This window comes from Cydia pomonella, chromosome 18 (genome assembly GCF_033807575.1).
Source record: "Cydia pomonella isolate Wapato2018A chromosome 18, ilCydPomo1, whole genome shotgun sequence".
Lineage (NCBI taxonomy): Eukaryota > Metazoa > Arthropoda > Insecta > Lepidoptera > Tortricidae > Cydia > Cydia pomonella.
The window spans coordinates 11,059,709-11,078,172 of NC_084720.1; the positions used below are offsets into that span (position 1 = coordinate 11,059,709).

Below are 18,464 nucleotides of genomic sequence, written 5' to 3' on the forward strand. Positions count from 1 at the left end.
ACTTTAGTCCGTTTTACCGGACCGTACCGTACCGTTCGACCGGCACAAATAAACGGTACAATATTTTTTACAAATAGTAATATTAATTTATTGGTACCATGAACCAATGAATTCCCTCGCAATTCAGTTCTTTTACCGTAAAAAGTTGTGAGATCTATGTAATACCAAGTCGGTTAATTTAGTAGGGACTTGAGGGAGCTTCTGCCTTAAGTTATTACGTAATTAGCTAACCTAACAACATCTTATAGTGGCCATATTAATATTAAAAGTCTTTTATGTTTTAAATAAATAGATTGACTTGGCCATCGCACCAAACAATCTAATTTAATATAATAATATATGTATTACTTGTGTTTTCATGCGATGGCTAAGTCATTCTGTTTATTTAAAACATAAGAGATTTTTAATATTGATATGGTCACACGGATGGTACGGCCGTGCCGTTGTTTTGCTTGACTTGGCGGGGGCACTGCCGTGCCCCAGATATCATGGGCTAGTATTTCGGAAGAAAAAGTAAATTACCTACCACTACTTTTGAGGTTAGAAAAATTCATTTCAAATAACACGGTATAGTACAGAATATTTTACGAAGTATTTTTAATTTTAAATTCTGTGGGCCTAACGCAAACATCGAAAATCGCAATTTCGTTTGCTGCCTTTTCATTGCCTTTGCAAATCACGACACATTGTACTTTTGCCTCTACGAGGCATTTATGCTTCGTATCGGGAAATCCATGTTATTGGCTACGACGTAGCGTTACGACCGTAGTTCAGCGGTGCATGTGTTAAGTTAGGGCCCGATTCGAAGAATGATTACGACACGTTTAAGATCTTGGAACGATCGATAACTAAACGACATGGTTTAGTTATCGATCGTTGAGTGACATTGGTTGCCCGAATTGAGCTGCTTCTGTCAATTATACGACATACAAACGATAACTAAATAAGAACTTGTCTAACCCAGAACTTATCGTTATCGTATTTCATTCTTAGAATTAGGCCGTTAATAAATTTCGTCCTTTCGTTGCGAATAGTGATGCGATATTGCGACATCACGCTACGAAGAATTTTCGCTACAAAACGACAAACACTTTCTATGGGCTACGGCGTAGCACTTACAACTCGGGAGTCGCATTCGATCTTTACAAATCATAACTTGATTTAACATTACTAGTGATTTGCACGTATTGTGATTTTTTTCAGTTTACACAAAGATTACTATCACGTCGCTATTCAGAATGATAGTGAATGGAGTTTAGACAAAGGTTACCCCCCAGATACGAATGTCAACACCTACCCATTGCGAGGACCCGTAAGTACTTAGCTGCCTCTATTAGGTCAGAAAAAGTTATATTTTGGTTGCCATAATTATCACTGCAACAAATCTAGTATGTAATGTAAGTAAGTAAGGTACCTATGCAATTTCAGAGCTACGGTGGAGTCGAGTTCGAAGTTGTTTTAACGACCGATACTCGAGATATGGATCTAGTTTGCCGTGGACCCGTCCAAGGCTTTAAGGTGCGTTGTGTTGTATGTAGGTATTTCATGACAAGGAATTCAGAAGTTGAGAGGCAAACTGCACTTAAGATTAAGGCACAGTACGATTATTTCCACTGACACTCGAGACGTCTCGGTTTTAATCGTTAAGGTTCGTGTTTACACATAGAGTATACTATAAAATTCTAGAATTCAATCACATAAAATATTCAAATATAATTAGGAATAAAACTTCAACATAAGTATAGACTATAATCAACATTGCTTTTAAAATCAAAAGAATTTCCTTGTAATGAATTTATCTATAATTTACATGTTTTTTATATAGAAAATAAAGGAGGGTGGTCAGATTGGCCTATTGACCAATAAGGACAAGCGATATGTCACTGGATAGGTTATCAAAGTTCTAAAACTTTTACTATGGCATGTAATCCCAAATCTTTGTGTGAAAAAAGTTATCGCTGCATAAAAATGTTTAATGATTTGAAACGTTACTATGTACCTTTTTTGATACTTAAGTCCCTATCGCTTTAGACTATGAAGGTTTTCTTACTGTCGATGATTTTGATTTTGTCTGGCCAGCCGTCTAGTTATAGCCAAACAACTCACGACGACCCGCAGACCAAGGTCAGACGTTCTGAGACTTGTCAGCGACCGTCTAGCGAGCGCTTTAATCTCGCTAATTGCTGTATTGAGTGCCGCAATCACCTTCTTTAGCGTTTTTATTACAACTTCTAACGTTTTTCGAATTATTTTCTTAAAAAATACAATGAGATTTTTGGCATACAAAGTGTTATTGGAATTATTCGTTTTATCCGGATTGAAAGCCCTACGCGCACACGTGGAAATGTCATTAATTTCGATTTAAACCACGAGGTGGTTAGACCCTCCAATGCACAACTTCTTAAACACACTACTTGTACAGTGTTGAACTGACCGTCTTTGTTTAATATGGATTTTATTTTAATTTCAATAGGTCTGGCTTCACAATCCCGCCGAATTACCAAATATGGGTCAGAACTTCTTCAGATTGCCAATACAGTACCAATCGGCAGCCGCCATCACTCCCAAAATGATGGATACTTCGGAAGGGCTAAAGGGTTATTCTCCTAGCAAGTAAGTTACTTCATACCTAGCCATTTTTTTCTTAAAAAAATAAAAACCTAATACTCTTTAGGAATTTTTATAGGTCTTAGGTGGACGCTGCATGTTGTGAATACCACCGTAGCATGATATAGTAACATAAATTTAGTGAAGGGTTTAGTTAAAAGTGTATGTCTCAATGAAGCAAAGGTGTAGTTGTAACGATTAATTTTTCCAATGCTTATAAAACAAGGTTAATCGTCGCATGACAACAATGTCAGTTATTTGGAAGTTTCATACTTCATTGGAGGATTAATGTTCCAGTGTGATAATCATAATCATATCATTTATTGCATTCATGTACAACATATAAAGTAATATATATGTCATGGACGGCACACAAGAGTAGCGACAAGCACAAAGAAAAGAAATAAGAGTACAAAGCACAGCACAGTACAGTTGAAGAGAAACTTAAAGTAAGCACAGGAGATAGAAAAAGCACATAAGGATAGCGTACATAAAAAGAAACTAAAACTATAAGCGCTATTCGGCGCGCAGCGCAAACCGAATTTAATCCCAAATGTAAGCGAGTCGGTGCGTAAGCATTAACCGGTACTCGGGCGGCGCGAGCGCATGCGTCCAGCCTCGTGAGTGGATATCTGCCGACTAACTAGGATTTCCGAGCGCGCACGAATGCACGCTCGGGTCGCCGATCTACGGCGAAGCGAACCGAGCGATAAGGCAAGTTCTTGTTCACCGCGCTCGCGTCGCGCGGAACCGTAATGGCGTTTGAATATAATAACATTAACATTATTTATTAATATATTAACAATTAAAATATCTGTCGCCACAACCTTAAACACAGCAAAATCGTTTTTAAACTAAGTAATTTTTATTTTTTCAGACGACGGTGTTATTTTCCCGAGGATCGCTATCTCCGCTTTTTCCGTATTTACACACAAAGGAACTGTGAGCTGGAGTGTTCATCTAATTTCACTGCCAAAATTTGTGGTTGTGTGCCTCTTTACATGCCACGTAAGATCTTGATTGTACTTAATATTGTAAGATATTCTCAAAAATCGCGGAGATCCTTATAAGGGCATGATCCTGATTAGGAAAAAGTAGAAGAAACATTTTTTGACGCGAAAAATATTTGGCCTTTGTATGAGGGTTGGCCGTCTTAGACGATGACCTGCCCCATAGAATGTTTTTTCGGGTAATTTTTTTTTATTCTAGTTTTTCCTGATCAAAACACGATACCAAATGTGCCCTTAAACGGATTCACTCTTTGTGTTACATATTGTATATTCCCAGAATTTTGAGTAAAATTTTCAAACCATTAATGTGTATTTCAGCCAGTAGTTTCTGAAAAAAAAACGTAGTGCTTTTTTACATCATAATATGCTTGCCAAAAAATATTAATAACAACCTTAAGGCCTAGTAACTTCATCGTTTCGAAACCCGAGTAAACAACTTTTACAGTATAGATAAAAAATCATCATCATCTAACTGCTAACTATTTTTACACAAACTTAACAATAATAACATGAAAATTGCAATTGAAAAACGAAATGTTATCTTGGGCAAGCACGGCCGTCCGCCTGCTGTCAGTTTGTAGCCAACGTGGTAATCGTTTACGCTCCGTAGTATAGCGAAAGAAACGCAACTATCACTGTCGCGGTAATATGGAAGAGGTATACAGGATGATTCAGGAGACATGAGCAGGATCAAGCCTGCATATTCAGCAAATTATCAGCAACTGTTTCGTACCAATATTTGTGATATTAACGTTAATTTAATTTTTACTGTTAAAAAAAAAGAGTTTTATTTTATTTACGATATTTATGGTCACCCTCTTTGTTTTATCCATAATAAGTGACAAATTGAATGTCATCGGAGTGTGGTTACTTTTATAAAATTGTATATCACTCAAGTGTGACATTTTATTTTCTTCATAATCAAAGTGCTGTCATAACGGTTAAAGAGGTTTTATCTTCGTTAATTAAGTATTGTAAGGTGTCCATGATTGTAGATAATCAAATTTGTCCTTAACAAAAAGTTAAATAACAGATAAAAAGCGTGATTGTTTTATTTAAATATGATGGTGAACGGTTCATTAACATTTACTGATTGTGTAGGCTTACTCCTGCTCACGTCTCATGAATCACCTGTAGAGAGAGATAACTACGCTACGGAGCGTTAAAGATTGGCTAAGCACCCCGAACTTAAGGCGCCTTAAATGCCTTAGCTAGAGCATTCAATAAAACGGGACACTTGTTTCGGACAAATTGTCTCGTTTTCATTGCTCAAGTGAACATTGCAAAGAGTTTTTGCACAAAGCAAAATGTACACGCAGCAGCAAAAGTACATGACCACTTTGAATCCATACTTTATCAGGCCTGATATCAGACCCAATTTCGGGCCCGAGAAAGAGTATTTTTCCGCTTCAGCAAATATCAACACATCGTTTAAAATATTTGAAATGTAAAAAAATGGTTCATATGCAAAAATATCAAACATCGAACATTTTTGGCAATTAGAGATAGAGATAAAGTATTTAAGTAAAACGATTGTCAGAACGAAATATGGAAGTGTGGATGTATAATTAGCGCTTTAGAATGGATTCCATTCATAGTGAGTTCATGAAATTATGCAGCTCGATGTACACCTTTTTTTTTCAGATGATCAGGAAACAAAAGTATGCGGAGGAGGGAAACAGAAATGTATTCAAGATGCTTTTGGTATGTACGCACGTACTCCAATTAAATCTATCTATCTCCGTAATAACTATTATAACTCTCTTAGACTATATAAAGTTTTTTTTTTATACCACGTCGCTGGCAAACAAGCATACGGCCCGCCTGATGGTTAGCAGTCACCGCAGCCTATGGACGCTTGCAGCTCCAGAGGTGTTACATGCGCGTTGCCGACCCTTTAAAAACCTGTACAGTCCTTTTTTGAAGAACCCCATACTGTATACCCTCGGGAAAACCTCGGCAGGGAGCTCATTCCACAGCCGGAGCCTCCGCGGGAGGAAATTCCTCTTAAACCGTATTTCGTACATCGTGATCACTTGTGACAGTCGTGACGTCGCGTCATTAATGTGACATTTTGAGTTAGCACAAAGTAGTGATACATTGCTGGCTGTATTATTTTATATGAAAAAATAAAAGTCATCCATTTTCTATACAACCTATGAGAGTGTGTTCGTTAAAGGCTTAACTAACTATTAACCTTCGATTATGTGGTCGTATCAAAAATACACGCTGTATCTTATATAAGGTAATTTAAATTGAAAAAAAAAACCTTTTGAATATTTTTTTCTAATATATATTAAAGATAAGTATTTGTATAATTTCAGAGGAACTATCGTTAAGAAAGTCTGTACTGACGATGAAAACTGATTCACACTCTGATTTGGAAGCTTGTGATTGCCTGCAAGCGTGCACGGAACTGAAATATGACGCTGAGGTGTCCCAGGCCGTCTACAATCTGTCTAATTACATGGACAATACTGATTCTGACGTAGCCAATGGATGGTAATTTATTTCATGTTTTCCTTCACCGTGTGCTCCGGTTAAATCACTATTGATTATATCACTATTGTATACAATACTTTTTCTACGAGTCATCTAAATAATACTTTTTTTACAATAAAACCTAAATAATTAACGAAAATTGGTAAGTATATCAGTAGACAAAAATGTAGTACATACAAAAGACATAAACGCGCGACCAGCAACCAGTCCCACCCGTTTATGTATTTTCTATGGGAGCGTGGCGGCACGTGATTGGTAATTTTTTTTATAGTTGATTAAAGCGTATCGAAATGAATATTTACTTACCTATACATGAAAAGCACGCAATTAATTATAGTTTGGTATGCGAAATCTTATTCAACCATTACAGTCGACGAATAGAAAAAATATATATTTCATGCATATACTCTGAGAAACTTATTGGTAAGATCTGAAGTTCGAATTCGAACCCTGTGTTGTTGAACGTTTTAATATACTCTAGCAATGTACAAATTGCTATAAAATATCTTACTATTTCCGATGTAGTTGGCTGTAGCCACTAAGATACAGACTGACAAAAAAGGGGCAAGTAACTTCTGCCCCAGAAAAGCTTTAATTGTTAAGACATGGTCAAATGTTTTTGTTTCAAGGACATATACTTACTTAATACCTGCACATCGCTGACATACACGTAGGCTTAGGTAGTTTTTCGAAAGCTAAACGTATATAGTCTGATCGCCATCTGACCACTTAGTACTTGGTCCTAGAAAAATGTCCCTTAGCCATTAATCGTTTGTCTTTATCTGTCATTTTGACTTATGTATTTGTAAGAAAGGAATAAAACATAATTTAACTAAATTAGGCCCGCAAAGGTTTATGAATATGGGGGTTAAACAGGATATCATTCATTTTCAGGGGTCATTTACCTGTTTACCTACTATAGAACTATTTATATTTGTGTATTTTTTTATAAGCGGTTTGCCTTCACCCTCAGGCGCATACCTTCAGGCCTGGTGATATACTTCGCCGAAGACCTATTCACGACGCTGCGCCGCTCAGAGCTGTATGGAGGCGTGGACTTCGTCGCCAACTGTGGAGGCATCATGGGGCTTTTCATGGGCTTCTCCTTTCTCAGTCTCGTTGAGATCGTCTACTACTTCACTATCAGGTAATCTTATAAGCCGTTCCGACCTAAGCTAGTGATGTACTTTGTGGAAGGCTTGTTCACGACGCTGCGCCACCGTACGAGGGCGTTTTTAGGGTTCCGTAGCCAAATGGCAAGAACCCTTATGGATTCGTCATTTCTGTCTGTCTGTCCGTCCGTATGTCACAGCCACTTTTTTCCGAAACTATAAGAACTAGACTGTTGAAACTTGGTAAGTAGTTATACTCTCCCGGCCGGTTTCGACCACGGCGACTGTTTCAGCTCCGTCGAATACGTTGGTGTGCACGCAAGTGGCTCGCGTAGCCGATTTTATTTGCGAAGACCCGTGCACACGACGGGCAAGAAAGCACACCATTCACGTAATTGTACGTAATAGCCGCTGGTGGGCGGGCTTTCAGCTCATCCCGTCTGACATCGAGTTCCACAAGTCGACGGGATTCAAAATCACTTGTTTGCTTAACTACGAAAGATCTCCACACAGGGCGGTCGGCCGCCTGCTTCTCCCACAGAAACGGGTCAATGTTGCAGCTCTTCATGTGGCGCTTAAGCACATCTTTATACCTGAGAAGTTGCCCGCCGTGCTTTCGCTTGCCCTCCTCCAGCTCCGAGTAAAAGATGCGCTTAGCCACCAGTCCCTCAGCCATCCTTGAAACGTGGCCGCCCCAACGAAGTTGTCGTCGCATAATATAGACTTCGATCCCATTCACTTTGGCTTTTCGCAAAACTTCGGTGTTCCCCATACTTAGAACTCAAAACTCAATTTTTTTTATCAAACCTATACGTGTGGTGTATCTATGGAAAGGTCTTCAAAAATGATATTGAGGTTTCTAATAAAAAAAAAATCTAAACTGAAAAGAGAATGATATAACTAAAAAAAATATATGATGTACAATTACCATGCAAACTTCCACCGGAAATTGGTTTGAACGAGATCTAGTAAGTAGTTTTTTTAATACGTCATAAATGTACGGAACCCTTCATGGGCGAGTCCGACTTGCACTTGGCAGCTTTTTTTTTAAATTGCGGATGCATCATGGGTCTCTTCATGGGGTCTTCTTTCTTCAGTCTTATTGAAAGCGTCTACTACTTTACTATCAGGTGGCCATTTTTGGCGCTCCCTGACTGGTTATGTAAATACTAAATATTATGCCGAATGAGGTATACTTACTTCAAATAATCTCGGAAACTACTTCATAGCAATTGTGCTGTGATTAATACATATGGGTGGAGTTCTTATTTACGGGATATCACGTGAATTTTAAAATTATTTGTATACGACATACTTAAATAGGCATATTATTATTGTCGCAGGTTATGGCGCCGGGTGAAGGATTCTTCAGCTACACTAGCAGACCAGTAAAATTTGTACGAGTAGAGCGCAATAAAATTTAGGGGTCATCCATAAATTACGTCACACGAATTTCATAAGTTTTTTGACCTCTCCCACTTCATGTCCCACGTGGTAACGTTTGGCATGACCCCTTAGTTTTCTCAGGTCCGCGGCACACGGTACACGTCAAGGAATAACCTGTTATTGATCCATTTCTGGAAACTCGAGTCGATGAACTACTCTTCTGTCATGTCGCCTTAGCTGATGGGATATCTTAATTTGAATTACGGGATCAAGGAACCGGCGTAGTGTTATTTGAACGTATCTGTATGTATGAGTATGTACCTACCTTGTGTGTGTGTGTGTGCGTGTGTGTGTGTGTGTGTGTGTGTGTGTGTGTGTGTGTGTGTGTGTGTATTTTCGAACTAATTTTTTCATTATATTATAATCTTGTTTTCGTTACGTGTTATTTTGTCTTGACTCTTCCGATCCTACACTTTCCCCGATCTTAACGAAACGAACCTATGATACAAGAGAATTATCGAAAGAGAAAATCGTGGGGTTTGAAGATTCGTTTCAGTACTATTTGTAAGACAACCAATCTTTAGTTTTGTATTTATTTATAATTTGAGAACATATTACTTTATTACACTACACCTAATAATAGTAACTACTTAGGTTATACTTAAAAAGGTCTTACAAACTATAAGATAACAATAATAGATACAATAATTGCAAAATGTGTGCGAGGAATTCTCACACTAACTTACGTCTTACTTAAGCCACGTATTCACTATAAATATTTTGTTGAGAATCACGGTTTCAAAAAGAAAAATCCAAGTGTTTCTTAACAAAACTAAACATTATAGAAAAAGCTGCGGTAAACGCCATTATTTATCTCCAAGTTCATTAGGTATATCTCAGACCGTCCACACGCTATGTGAGCTGAAACATTGTTTTTGTAAACATCTGCACAGTGTTTCAGAAACAGTGGATCCTAAACATTGTTTATAGTGAATACGTGGCTTTATAGGCAGTGATGACGTAAGAACCAACGATAGCGAAAGTCCTAGTTTACTAGCAGTAAAACCTTACTTAACAAATGTACCGTTCTTAGGGAAAATGCATTAGTGCGGCAGGTGGTTACGGCATTATGACCGATGTTCTAATACATATGTTACACTTCACAACATAAGCGCCTACCACACTAAGGTGTCTTTTCTCTGAAAACGATTCAGTAGTCTCAGTATGTTCTCTTCTCCCGACCCATTCGGATGGATTCTGTTGGATTCGTTTACCGGCTTATACTTCTGATTTTAAGTTTTTCAACTTAGTTCATTGATGGCGAGTACGAGTAGGTTGATATTCGCAAGAACCGCGTAGCAACGAAAACAAATTAAACGTAAACAGAAACCTGCGTGACCAGTCTACTAACAAGTCGCCGGCCGCGCCTCCATTCGACGCGATGGCGCTCCGCTCGCAACTCCTACGCTCCGGTAATGTTCATTTAATTTTATTTAAATATACAATTTACAAGTTATACACTTGATTTATGTGGTATTGGAACGGTTTCAGTGTTTAATGTACTATTACAAAAAGCTATACCAATCTTTTGTTGTTTGTTGGTAGAGTTTTTTTAAGGTGATGTGTTGAAGTTCGTTTTGACTGAATCCACGAAAACATAAAGTTTCAAGGAGGAACCGTACATAATGTTGTTTCTTATTTTTCTGCCTTAAATGTAAAAAACCTTGAATATACCAATACCTAGGTACTTGTTGTTAAGTATAAAAACCCTGTATTAACTATGTGACGTTATTTAAGTGTTATGGTTTTTGCCGGTTAACTTCGTTGATATGAAGATACAGATATCATATATATGTTACATAGTACAAGTAAAATCAGCCAATTATAACCTTGGTGCGTGTTTTGGTCGTCCGCTCTACTTGGTTTGCATAATATCTAGAGGTGTGTTGTATGTTAAAATTGATTGTTAAATGGACAGAGAATACCCATATAAGTAGTCTGTTATGTTAAAAGATTAGTACATCTACAGAGTATAAAGAAAGACTAAGCAAAATATGCAAGTATTGACACAATTGAAGTGCAATTTTATTCATGGTCAGTGCTATCTACAGTTGAAGGGACTGTATTCTGCGTATCTTAATCTAAACCAAATCGAATTCTAATTCAATATACATAGTTACTCGTTTCGAGTTCACAGACTTTTATCTTCTTCAAAGTCATTTGAGATCTAGTAATGTAAGTAGTTAAAACAAAAAAATCGGGTTATTTTTGCGGCAAGTATCTTATAATTTATAATAGTGCAATGCACACAAAGCCATTTCGCTTCATGCTTGGTATTGCAAGGCATTAAACCTTAGCCATTAACGCGGAAAAATGAGCATAATAAATCGCAATGTTGAATATAATTTCGCATAGTTTTCTGGAGGAATAGAAAATACAAGCGGGCAGTTTGAATAAGTAGTAATTTAATTTCACATTATCAGTACCAGCGATAAAAAGGGTTGATTTAGGTAATTGATAACGCTATTCATTTTAAGTATTAAAATTAACCCCACATAACAGTGCTTGGTAAGTTGTAACTACAGTTGATGTTTTGACAAAAATCGCTCCAAGGCATGCTCCTTGTATTTGATGAGTCGCACGCGCCGCCTCGAGAATCGGGAGCAGATAGCCTGCCTAGTCTGGTTAGACGGATGTCCAATGGTACCCTTACAAATAATGAAATAAATCTTTTACTTAGTTATGATAATAAAACTATTTACATTTTAGTATATGCTGGCAAGCAAGCAACACGACAGCTCCACGAGCTGAAAGGCAAAGAGCGGGCGGGAGTGACACGGCTGAGAGAGGTCCTCGACGACCGGCTGCAAGAAATCAAGAAGGCAAAGACGTGGAAGCATGAGAGAATCCTCACCTCGCCACAGGACACAAAAGTATGATTATAGTGTATAAAAGCGTCACTTTTTAAAATGTGTGTGTAAAAGCATGTTTCGTGAAGATAATTACAAGTAGGTAAGTTAAGAGATTGAGAGAGACAAGATTTTTCACTACACCAAAGCGAGGAAAAGGCTACTATGAAATATCAAAAAAATCTAACCAAATCAAATCCAAATAAACGTTATAGAAAATGTACTCGTTTAATTCAAAATCATCATTTAAAAGTCAAAGCTATCATAAGGAAACAACTCAAAATTTTGCATCTGATTAAATTGCCCCACATGTGGATAAAATACAATTTTCTCATTAGTTTTGAACAATCAAGAGAGTATATAATTATATATTTGCAACAAGTTAAAAAAAAGTAGGTAAGTTTGCCACAAGGTTCACTACTCAAAGGTTAACTGGAAGACATCCCTGAAAGGAATAAGTTCGCCTTTGTACAAATGATGTGTATTTTTCTTGTTTTATGTTTCTGTTTGAACAATAAAGTGTTTTACTACTACTACAACAAGTTTAAATAAAACGTTATGCATTTCCCTCAATGAGTAGGTGCTGTCTTTCTTTATATATCACAGTATTTTCAGATGAATAAATCCCATTATTTTATTTCATAGGTGAGGGTGCAGGGAGCGGAAGGGGAGTTCCTGAATTTCTGCGCAAACAATTATCTAGGATTATCGGTAAGAACAAACTTTAATCAAATAATCACTGTACTCGTGATGCTCGTTAGTCGTTTAGTATTAGAGTTAGAAATTGTATTTTCCGTGTACCTAGCGTGTTGGCGTTGATTTTATTTTTTACAGAACCATCCTGAAGTGGTAGAGGCAGCGAGAGAGGGCCTGCGCAAATATGGCGCTGGGCTCAGTTCCGTTAGATTTATTTGTGGCACACAAACTGTACATAAGGTAGGAATCGAACTTCTCGGTGTTTCAATCTTTTCGCGGGTTTTACGTATAACTTATTAGTCTTATTACCTACCTAAAACGGGACTACATCGCGAATAAATCACACGTCACGTGGCTTCTATCTTCGCCATTGATGGAAACAATTTATGAAAATTATGAACATGCAAGGCATGCATTACATGCACACTGTTAACCCTGAACTTGCCTTTTGTGCTATCAGGCTAATTTCAAGTCTCAGCCAGAACAATATATATGATTTCATTCACATTCTCATTATAAACTGCGAGATGTGTAAGTAATTATTTATGTTATAAGCTCGTTTTCATTTCTGTTCCCAGTACGAGTAGAACGTTTAATAAGCTGTGTTAATCATGATTTGTAACAGGAATTAGAGCATCGCCTGGCGCAGTTCCACGGGCGTGAGGATGCCATTCTGTACGGGTCGTGCTTCGACGCAAACGCCGGCCTCTTCGAGTCTATGCTTACGCCAGAGGACGCTGTGTTTTCGGACGCGCTCAACCACGCTTCTATCATCGACGGGATACGGCTCTGCAAAGCGCAGAAGTACCGGTACCCGCACAGAGATCTCAATGGTGAGCTTATCCTTTAATCAATAAAATAGTCTAAATCAGTTACACGTTCTGGAACAATGCGCAAAAGGCCTTACTGTAACTTCAAGTCAACTAAAAACGTCTATTATTAAAACTTCCAGAGTTGGAGCACTTACTGGCGCACAGCGAAGCGCGCATCAAGCTCATAGTAACCGATGGCGTGTTTTCTATGGATGGCAATGTGGCTCCTTTGCCTGGACTGCGAAACCTGGCAGACAAATATCGGGCACTGCTGGCGGTTGACGACAGCCATGCTACTGGGTTTTTCGGAGCGACTGGAAGGTTAATAGTTAATAACTCTTACTCGTAATACCATAAACAGTGGTTTACAAAAGTGCACTATATAAAATGAAATTCATTAATAAAATATATTTTTTTTTTATTCATAGTGTCCATTCACTTCTGCAACTGGATGTACGTAGCACAAGGCCTTCGATATATCTGTTTGCTTTGACTTGGTTTGATTCCGGCCATAGAGCCTTGCATGTAATGTGTGTTACTGTTCACTTTGTATGTATGTGGTCGTTTCACATTCAAATCAAAGTTTATCCGTTCCCGTTTGTAATTTGAAATGACTGAATGAGGGCTTTAATAACCACTGCACTGTCAGAAGAATGTCTCCTACATTCCGATCTAGGAATTTTCATAGTAATCATTCGGAGAAATGGCCAAACTAAAAATTCTAATAGTGGCCAATCGGGAAAATGGACGAACAAAGAATTCAATCTGAAGCCGTTTGGCGAACTGGCCAGTGATGACCGAATCTTTTCCGTCACTGTTTGGTCTAAACAGTTAAAATTTATAACACTTTTATGATATAAGCTTTTATTTCTTTGTACCTACACTAGGGGCACAGAAGAATATTGCAACATAATGGGTGCCGCCGACATCATCTGCTCAACGCTCGGCAAAGCTGTGAGCGGGGCGGCCGGCGGCTACACCACGGGGCCTAAGGAGCTCATCACACTGCTGCGCAACGTTTCGAGGCCGTACCTGTTCTCTAACGCACCGCCACCGCCTGTGGTCGCCGCTTCATTGAAGGTGAAGTGTAAATGAGTCGATTATATATTGCTTTAAATGTAATTCGAATGTTCAATCATGTCCGAACTTTTTCTGTGGTACAGTCAGCATCAAATGTAGCGTAATCAGCTTATGCGTTAAAAGTAGGTATCTATTATTCTCTGATAGCATAAAAAATCTATAAAACAATTAAACTGTTGCAGATACCTTTGAACACATGTTATTAGGCACATGAATGATAAAAACAATAATAATTCACACGGTTGCGAATTTGCTAATGCTATATTTCCTATTCAACAGTCGTTAGATCTAGTGGAGGGAAGCAGCGAGCTTCGTGAGCGACTCCAGCAAAACACTCGCAGTTTCCGCGAGGGTCTGAAGGCAGCCGGTCTGACCGTGGCCGGCGACGACCACCCCATTTGCCCCGTCATGGTCGGCGACGCTCCGCTGGCTGTTGAACTCGCCTCGGGCATGCTACGTAAGGACCTTTCTACTTAACAGTTGTTAGTCCTAGACAGAACCAGTGGGCTTCGCGAATGACTCCATCAAAATCCACGCAATTACCGCGAGGGTCTGAGTATAAAGCCGAGGAGATCTGTCATCTGCACTACCGTGCCCCCGTTAAAACGAGCCAAGCGAAGCGCAAGGGCACTACCTAGCTTTTCTCGAAGTGCTTCGTCGTTTTTTTTAACTAACTTGGATTTGGATTATACCAGATAAACAAAATTAAATATGTCAATAGTGGAAACATCATATAAAGTCTCAAATGCATATCTCTTATACTTAGGTTTTAATAAATAATAAAACAAATAAATATATATATATATATCCTCGTAAGGCCCAAGGTCCTACCTATAGGACTTATTCAGTTCGATAAAATTTAAATCATATTCAATTGGGACAGAGTTGCATTTGTTTAGTTTCGTGCAATTTTCAAACAAAAGAAAAATCTACTGTATTCCGTGCACTATAGGTTCAAATTCCAGTGGCAAATTTTGGATTTTTCATTTCTATGGCTGGGCCTTAAGAGGATATATATATATATTTTTATAGGACATTATTACACAAATTGACTAAGTCCCACAGTAAGCTCAATAATGCTTGTGTTGAGGGTACTTAGACAACGATATATATAATATATAAATAATTATAAATACTTAAATACATAGAAAACACCCATGACTCAGGAACAAATATCCATGCTCATCACACGAATAAATGCCCTTGCCAGGATTTGAACCCGGGACCATCAGCTTCGTAGGCAGGGTCACTACCCACTAAGCCAAACCGGTCGTCAATTTTGAGTACCTATATAAAAGTGCTATGCTTAGGAAATTTATATGGGAGTGCATTGTTACTGCTAAGTGCTAGTGCTAGTGTTAAGTGCTACATGTTGTAGTCACTTAAGAGCCCATCAACGTGCTCACTAGCCCCACTGCAAAATAATTGTGATTGTTTAAATTTGACGATAGATATTTAAACAAGGGGGCCGCTACGTACTGTATTTTGTATTTAAGTACCTTTTGAATACATCAAACTAGTTTCTGTGTTGCTGGATTCATCGATCTATGAACTTAAAACAAAAATGGCCGTTTTAACTTTGGACGCCTAGATTGACGAACCCAGCAACGTAAAAACTATTATGATGCATTCAAAAGGTACTTAAATATAAAATATAGTACGTAGTGGCCCCCTTTTTAGGGTTCCGTAGCCAAATGGCAAGAACCCTTATAGATTCGTCATGTCCGTCTGTCTGTCCGTTTATGTCACAGCCACTTTTTTCTGAAACTATAAGAACTATACTGTTCAAACTTGGTAAGTAGATGTATTCTATGAACCGCATTAAGATTTTCACACAAAAATAGAAAAAAACTTCGACTTCGCTAAGGCATTTGACAGGGTGAACCATGCCATACTGTTGAAAAAAATGAATCATCTTGGAATCCATGGAAATTTACTGCGTTGGTTTGAATCCTATCTCTATCGACGTTCACAAATTGTTAGCATATACGGTTATGACTCAATTCCTTTTATGGCTGGATCAGGCGTGCCGCAGGGCTCTTATATGGGCCCATTATTATTTGTTTTTTTCGTGAATGATCTTTTAAATAGGATTAAATCACAAAGTCTCGCATATGCAGATGATATAAAAATCTATAAAGTCATTAATACGGAAAATGATTGCCTTATGCTCCAGGAAGATATTGAGTTGATATCTGATTGGTGCAGCACTAACCTCATGTCTTTGAATATCGATAAATGTCAGTCAATTACGTTCACAAAAAAAACCAACTGGATTAATCACGAGTATAATATTAATGGCAAACGATTAGTTAGGGTTTCTTCCATTATATAGAGATCTAGGAGTATTATTGGATAGTGAACTGTCATTCCGTTGTCACTATGAGCATATGGTGTCAAAATGTAATCGCATGCTTGGTTTTATCAAGCGAACTGCTAAACCTTTCAAAGGGCCAAATAGCCTAATTGTTCTATACTCCGCATTAGTTCGAACTACGCTCGAATACTGCTCGTCGGTTTGGCAACCAATTTATAAGACACACTCTGATAGATTGGAATCAATACAGGCAAAGTTTTTACGATATCTTTCCACTAAAACTAAAACACGCCGAACGCTTCCTGAGTATTCAGATAGACTCTTAGCATATAATTTACAATCACTATCGTCCCGACGCGATGTCGTTGATATGGTTACACTTCATAAAATTGTGCATGGTGGTCTCGACAGTAACCTCATGGATTATGTTTCACTTAGAGCCAACAATAAGAGAACACGGAATCTAGAATTGTTTGCCTTGCCTATGGTTTCTAATAACAATGTATCCAATAATGCGCCTGTCTTTAGAATGTGTCGTGTATATAATAATTTAGATATTGATTTAGATATTTTGAACGTGTCTTTACCTAAGTTTAAAAATGTTTTGCAGTCCCAAAATTGTAAGTAAATATCTTATCGTACTAACAGTTTGTTATATTTTACTATATTCTTTACTGCCTTTAATAACAAGATTTTATAGTGAAAAATTGTATTTAGCTTAATAATTGTTCCGTGGTTGTGTTGTGTACAATTGTAATCGTGGTGTGGGTAGTGTATAAGATACTTATATATGGAATATTTTAAAATGTTGTTGCCTGCATTGTGTTATTGTACCTATCAAAATAAAATAAAATAAAAATAAATAAATAAAACAATAATTTTGGGGGTTCCCCATACTTAGAACTGAAACTCAAAAATCTTTTTTCATCAAACCCATACGTGTGGGGTATCTATGGATAGGTCTTTAAAAATGATATTGAGGTTTCTAATATAATTTTTTTCTAAAGTGAATAGTTTGCGCGAGAGACACTTCCAATGTGAAAAAATGTGTCCCCCCTCCCCTGTAACTTCTAAAATAATAATAATGATAAACCTAAAAAATATATATGATGTACATTACGATGCAAACTTTCACCGGAAATTGGTTTGAACGAGATCTAGTAAGTAGTTTTTTTAATACTTCATAAATGGTACGGAACCCTTATGGGCGAGTCCGACTCGCACGTGGCCGCTTTTTTTAATAATCTCAATTATTTAGCAGTGGCGCTAGTGAGCACGTTGATGGGCTCTTAACATTTTCATACATTTACAGAGCGCGGAATCTACGTGGTGGCATTCAGCTATCCAGTGGTGCCGAAGGGCGGCGCGCGCGTGCGCGTGCAGCTGAGCGCGGCGCACGCGCCGGGAGACGTCGGCCGCGCCGTGCAAGCGTTCGCTGACGTCGGCGCGAGCATCGGCCTTGTCAAGGGCTAAGATGATTTTAAGTTCTGAGTGTCAAGACACTAACATCCGGCAAAATTCAGTGCACCGACGTCATGCCGATCTCGCGCTATTGCACAGGTATCCACACCTATCAGTGAGGTGCGTAATTTTAGGTTTGAAAAACTTTGGACTGAGACTCTTATTTGAATATGTATTGGAGGAGTTTACTTAAGGGCTCAACACTGGAACGATTAAAATCCAGTGAAAGAATTGTTTGTCCCAGTATTATATTCTAAAATATGGCGTCCATCTTTACTCTAACTGACGAATAAGTACTACTTACTTGACGCTGTGTAAAAATTGTCCTATTCTCGATTGGTCACTACACATTTCAGACATACCTATTTTTGTTATGTTCATTTAAATATTCGCAATTCATTAAAAAAAGTGACCTCTGTGAAATGAAAAGTGACTTATTTTTTAATAATGATTATTTTGACTACGACTGTATAATAAAATGTGAAGATATACCATCTGCAATGAATTTATGATCAAATATATATGTACATAAAAAAATAAAAGAATCTTAATGTGTTTAAATGAAACAAAGT

The 18,464-nt window shown here is 37.9% G+C and overlaps 2 protein-coding genes across 7 annotated transcripts in view; both read left to right on the forward strand.

Moving 5' to 3' along the window:
* The window catches only part of LOC133527396 (pickpocket protein 28-like), a 38,824-nt gene extending 29,769 nt beyond the window's left edge, over positions 1 to 9,055 (forward strand). For 4 of the 6 annotated variants that reach the window (XM_061864385.1, XM_061864386.1, XM_061864382.1 and 1 more), the window contains 8 exons: positions 1,204 to 1,312; positions 1,429 to 1,518; positions 2,474 to 2,613; positions 3,485 to 3,615; positions 5,262 to 5,321; positions 5,942 to 6,119; positions 7,093 to 7,266; positions 8,575 to 9,055. In XM_061864385.1, coding sequence (XP_061720369.1) covers positions 1,204 to 1,312; positions 1,429 to 1,518; positions 2,474 to 2,613; positions 3,485 to 3,615; positions 5,262 to 5,321; positions 5,942 to 6,119; positions 7,093 to 7,266; positions 8,575 to 8,623 — 931 coding nt within the window. In that variant the 3' untranslated portion in view covers positions 8,624 to 9,055. The remainder of the gene's footprint in view (positions 1 to 1,203; positions 1,313 to 1,428; positions 1,519 to 2,473; positions 2,614 to 3,484; positions 3,616 to 5,261; positions 5,322 to 5,941; positions 6,120 to 7,092; positions 7,267 to 8,574) is intronic. The other 2 variants (XM_061864383.1, XM_061864384.1) reach the window with 2 other exon arrangements.
* A 596-nt stretch (positions 9,056 to 9,651) lies between these two features.
* Positions 9,652 to 18,321, forward strand: LOC133527400 (2-amino-3-ketobutyrate coenzyme A ligase, mitochondrial). The gene is made up of 9 exons (XM_061864393.1): positions 9,652 to 10,089; positions 11,387 to 11,550; positions 12,172 to 12,237; positions 12,361 to 12,462; positions 12,848 to 13,055; positions 13,175 to 13,355; positions 13,922 to 14,114; positions 14,394 to 14,571; positions 17,744 to 18,321. The coding sequence occupies exons 1-9, from the start codon at positions 10,059 to 10,061 to the stop codon at positions 17,902 to 17,904; spliced, it is 1,284 nt and encodes a 427-aa protein (XP_061720377.1). The 5' UTR covers positions 9,652 to 10,058; the 3' UTR covers positions 17,905 to 18,321.
* Positions 18,322 to 18,464: the final 143 nt, after the last annotated feature.

Excerpts from the sequence above, each read along its gene's own strand:
- LOC133527400 (XM_061864393.1), top strand. The coding sequence starts at position 10,059 with ATGGCGCTCCGCTCGCAACTCCTACGCTCCG. Across the intron at positions 12,463-12,847 it reads GCACACAAACTGTACATAAG|GAATTAGAGCATCGCCTGGC; the intron begins GTAGGAATCGAA and ends GATTTGTAACAG. Across the intron at positions 13,056-13,174 it reads CCCGCACAGAGATCTCAATG|AGTTGGAGCACTTACTGGCG; the intron begins GTGAGCTTATCC and ends TAAAACTTCCAG.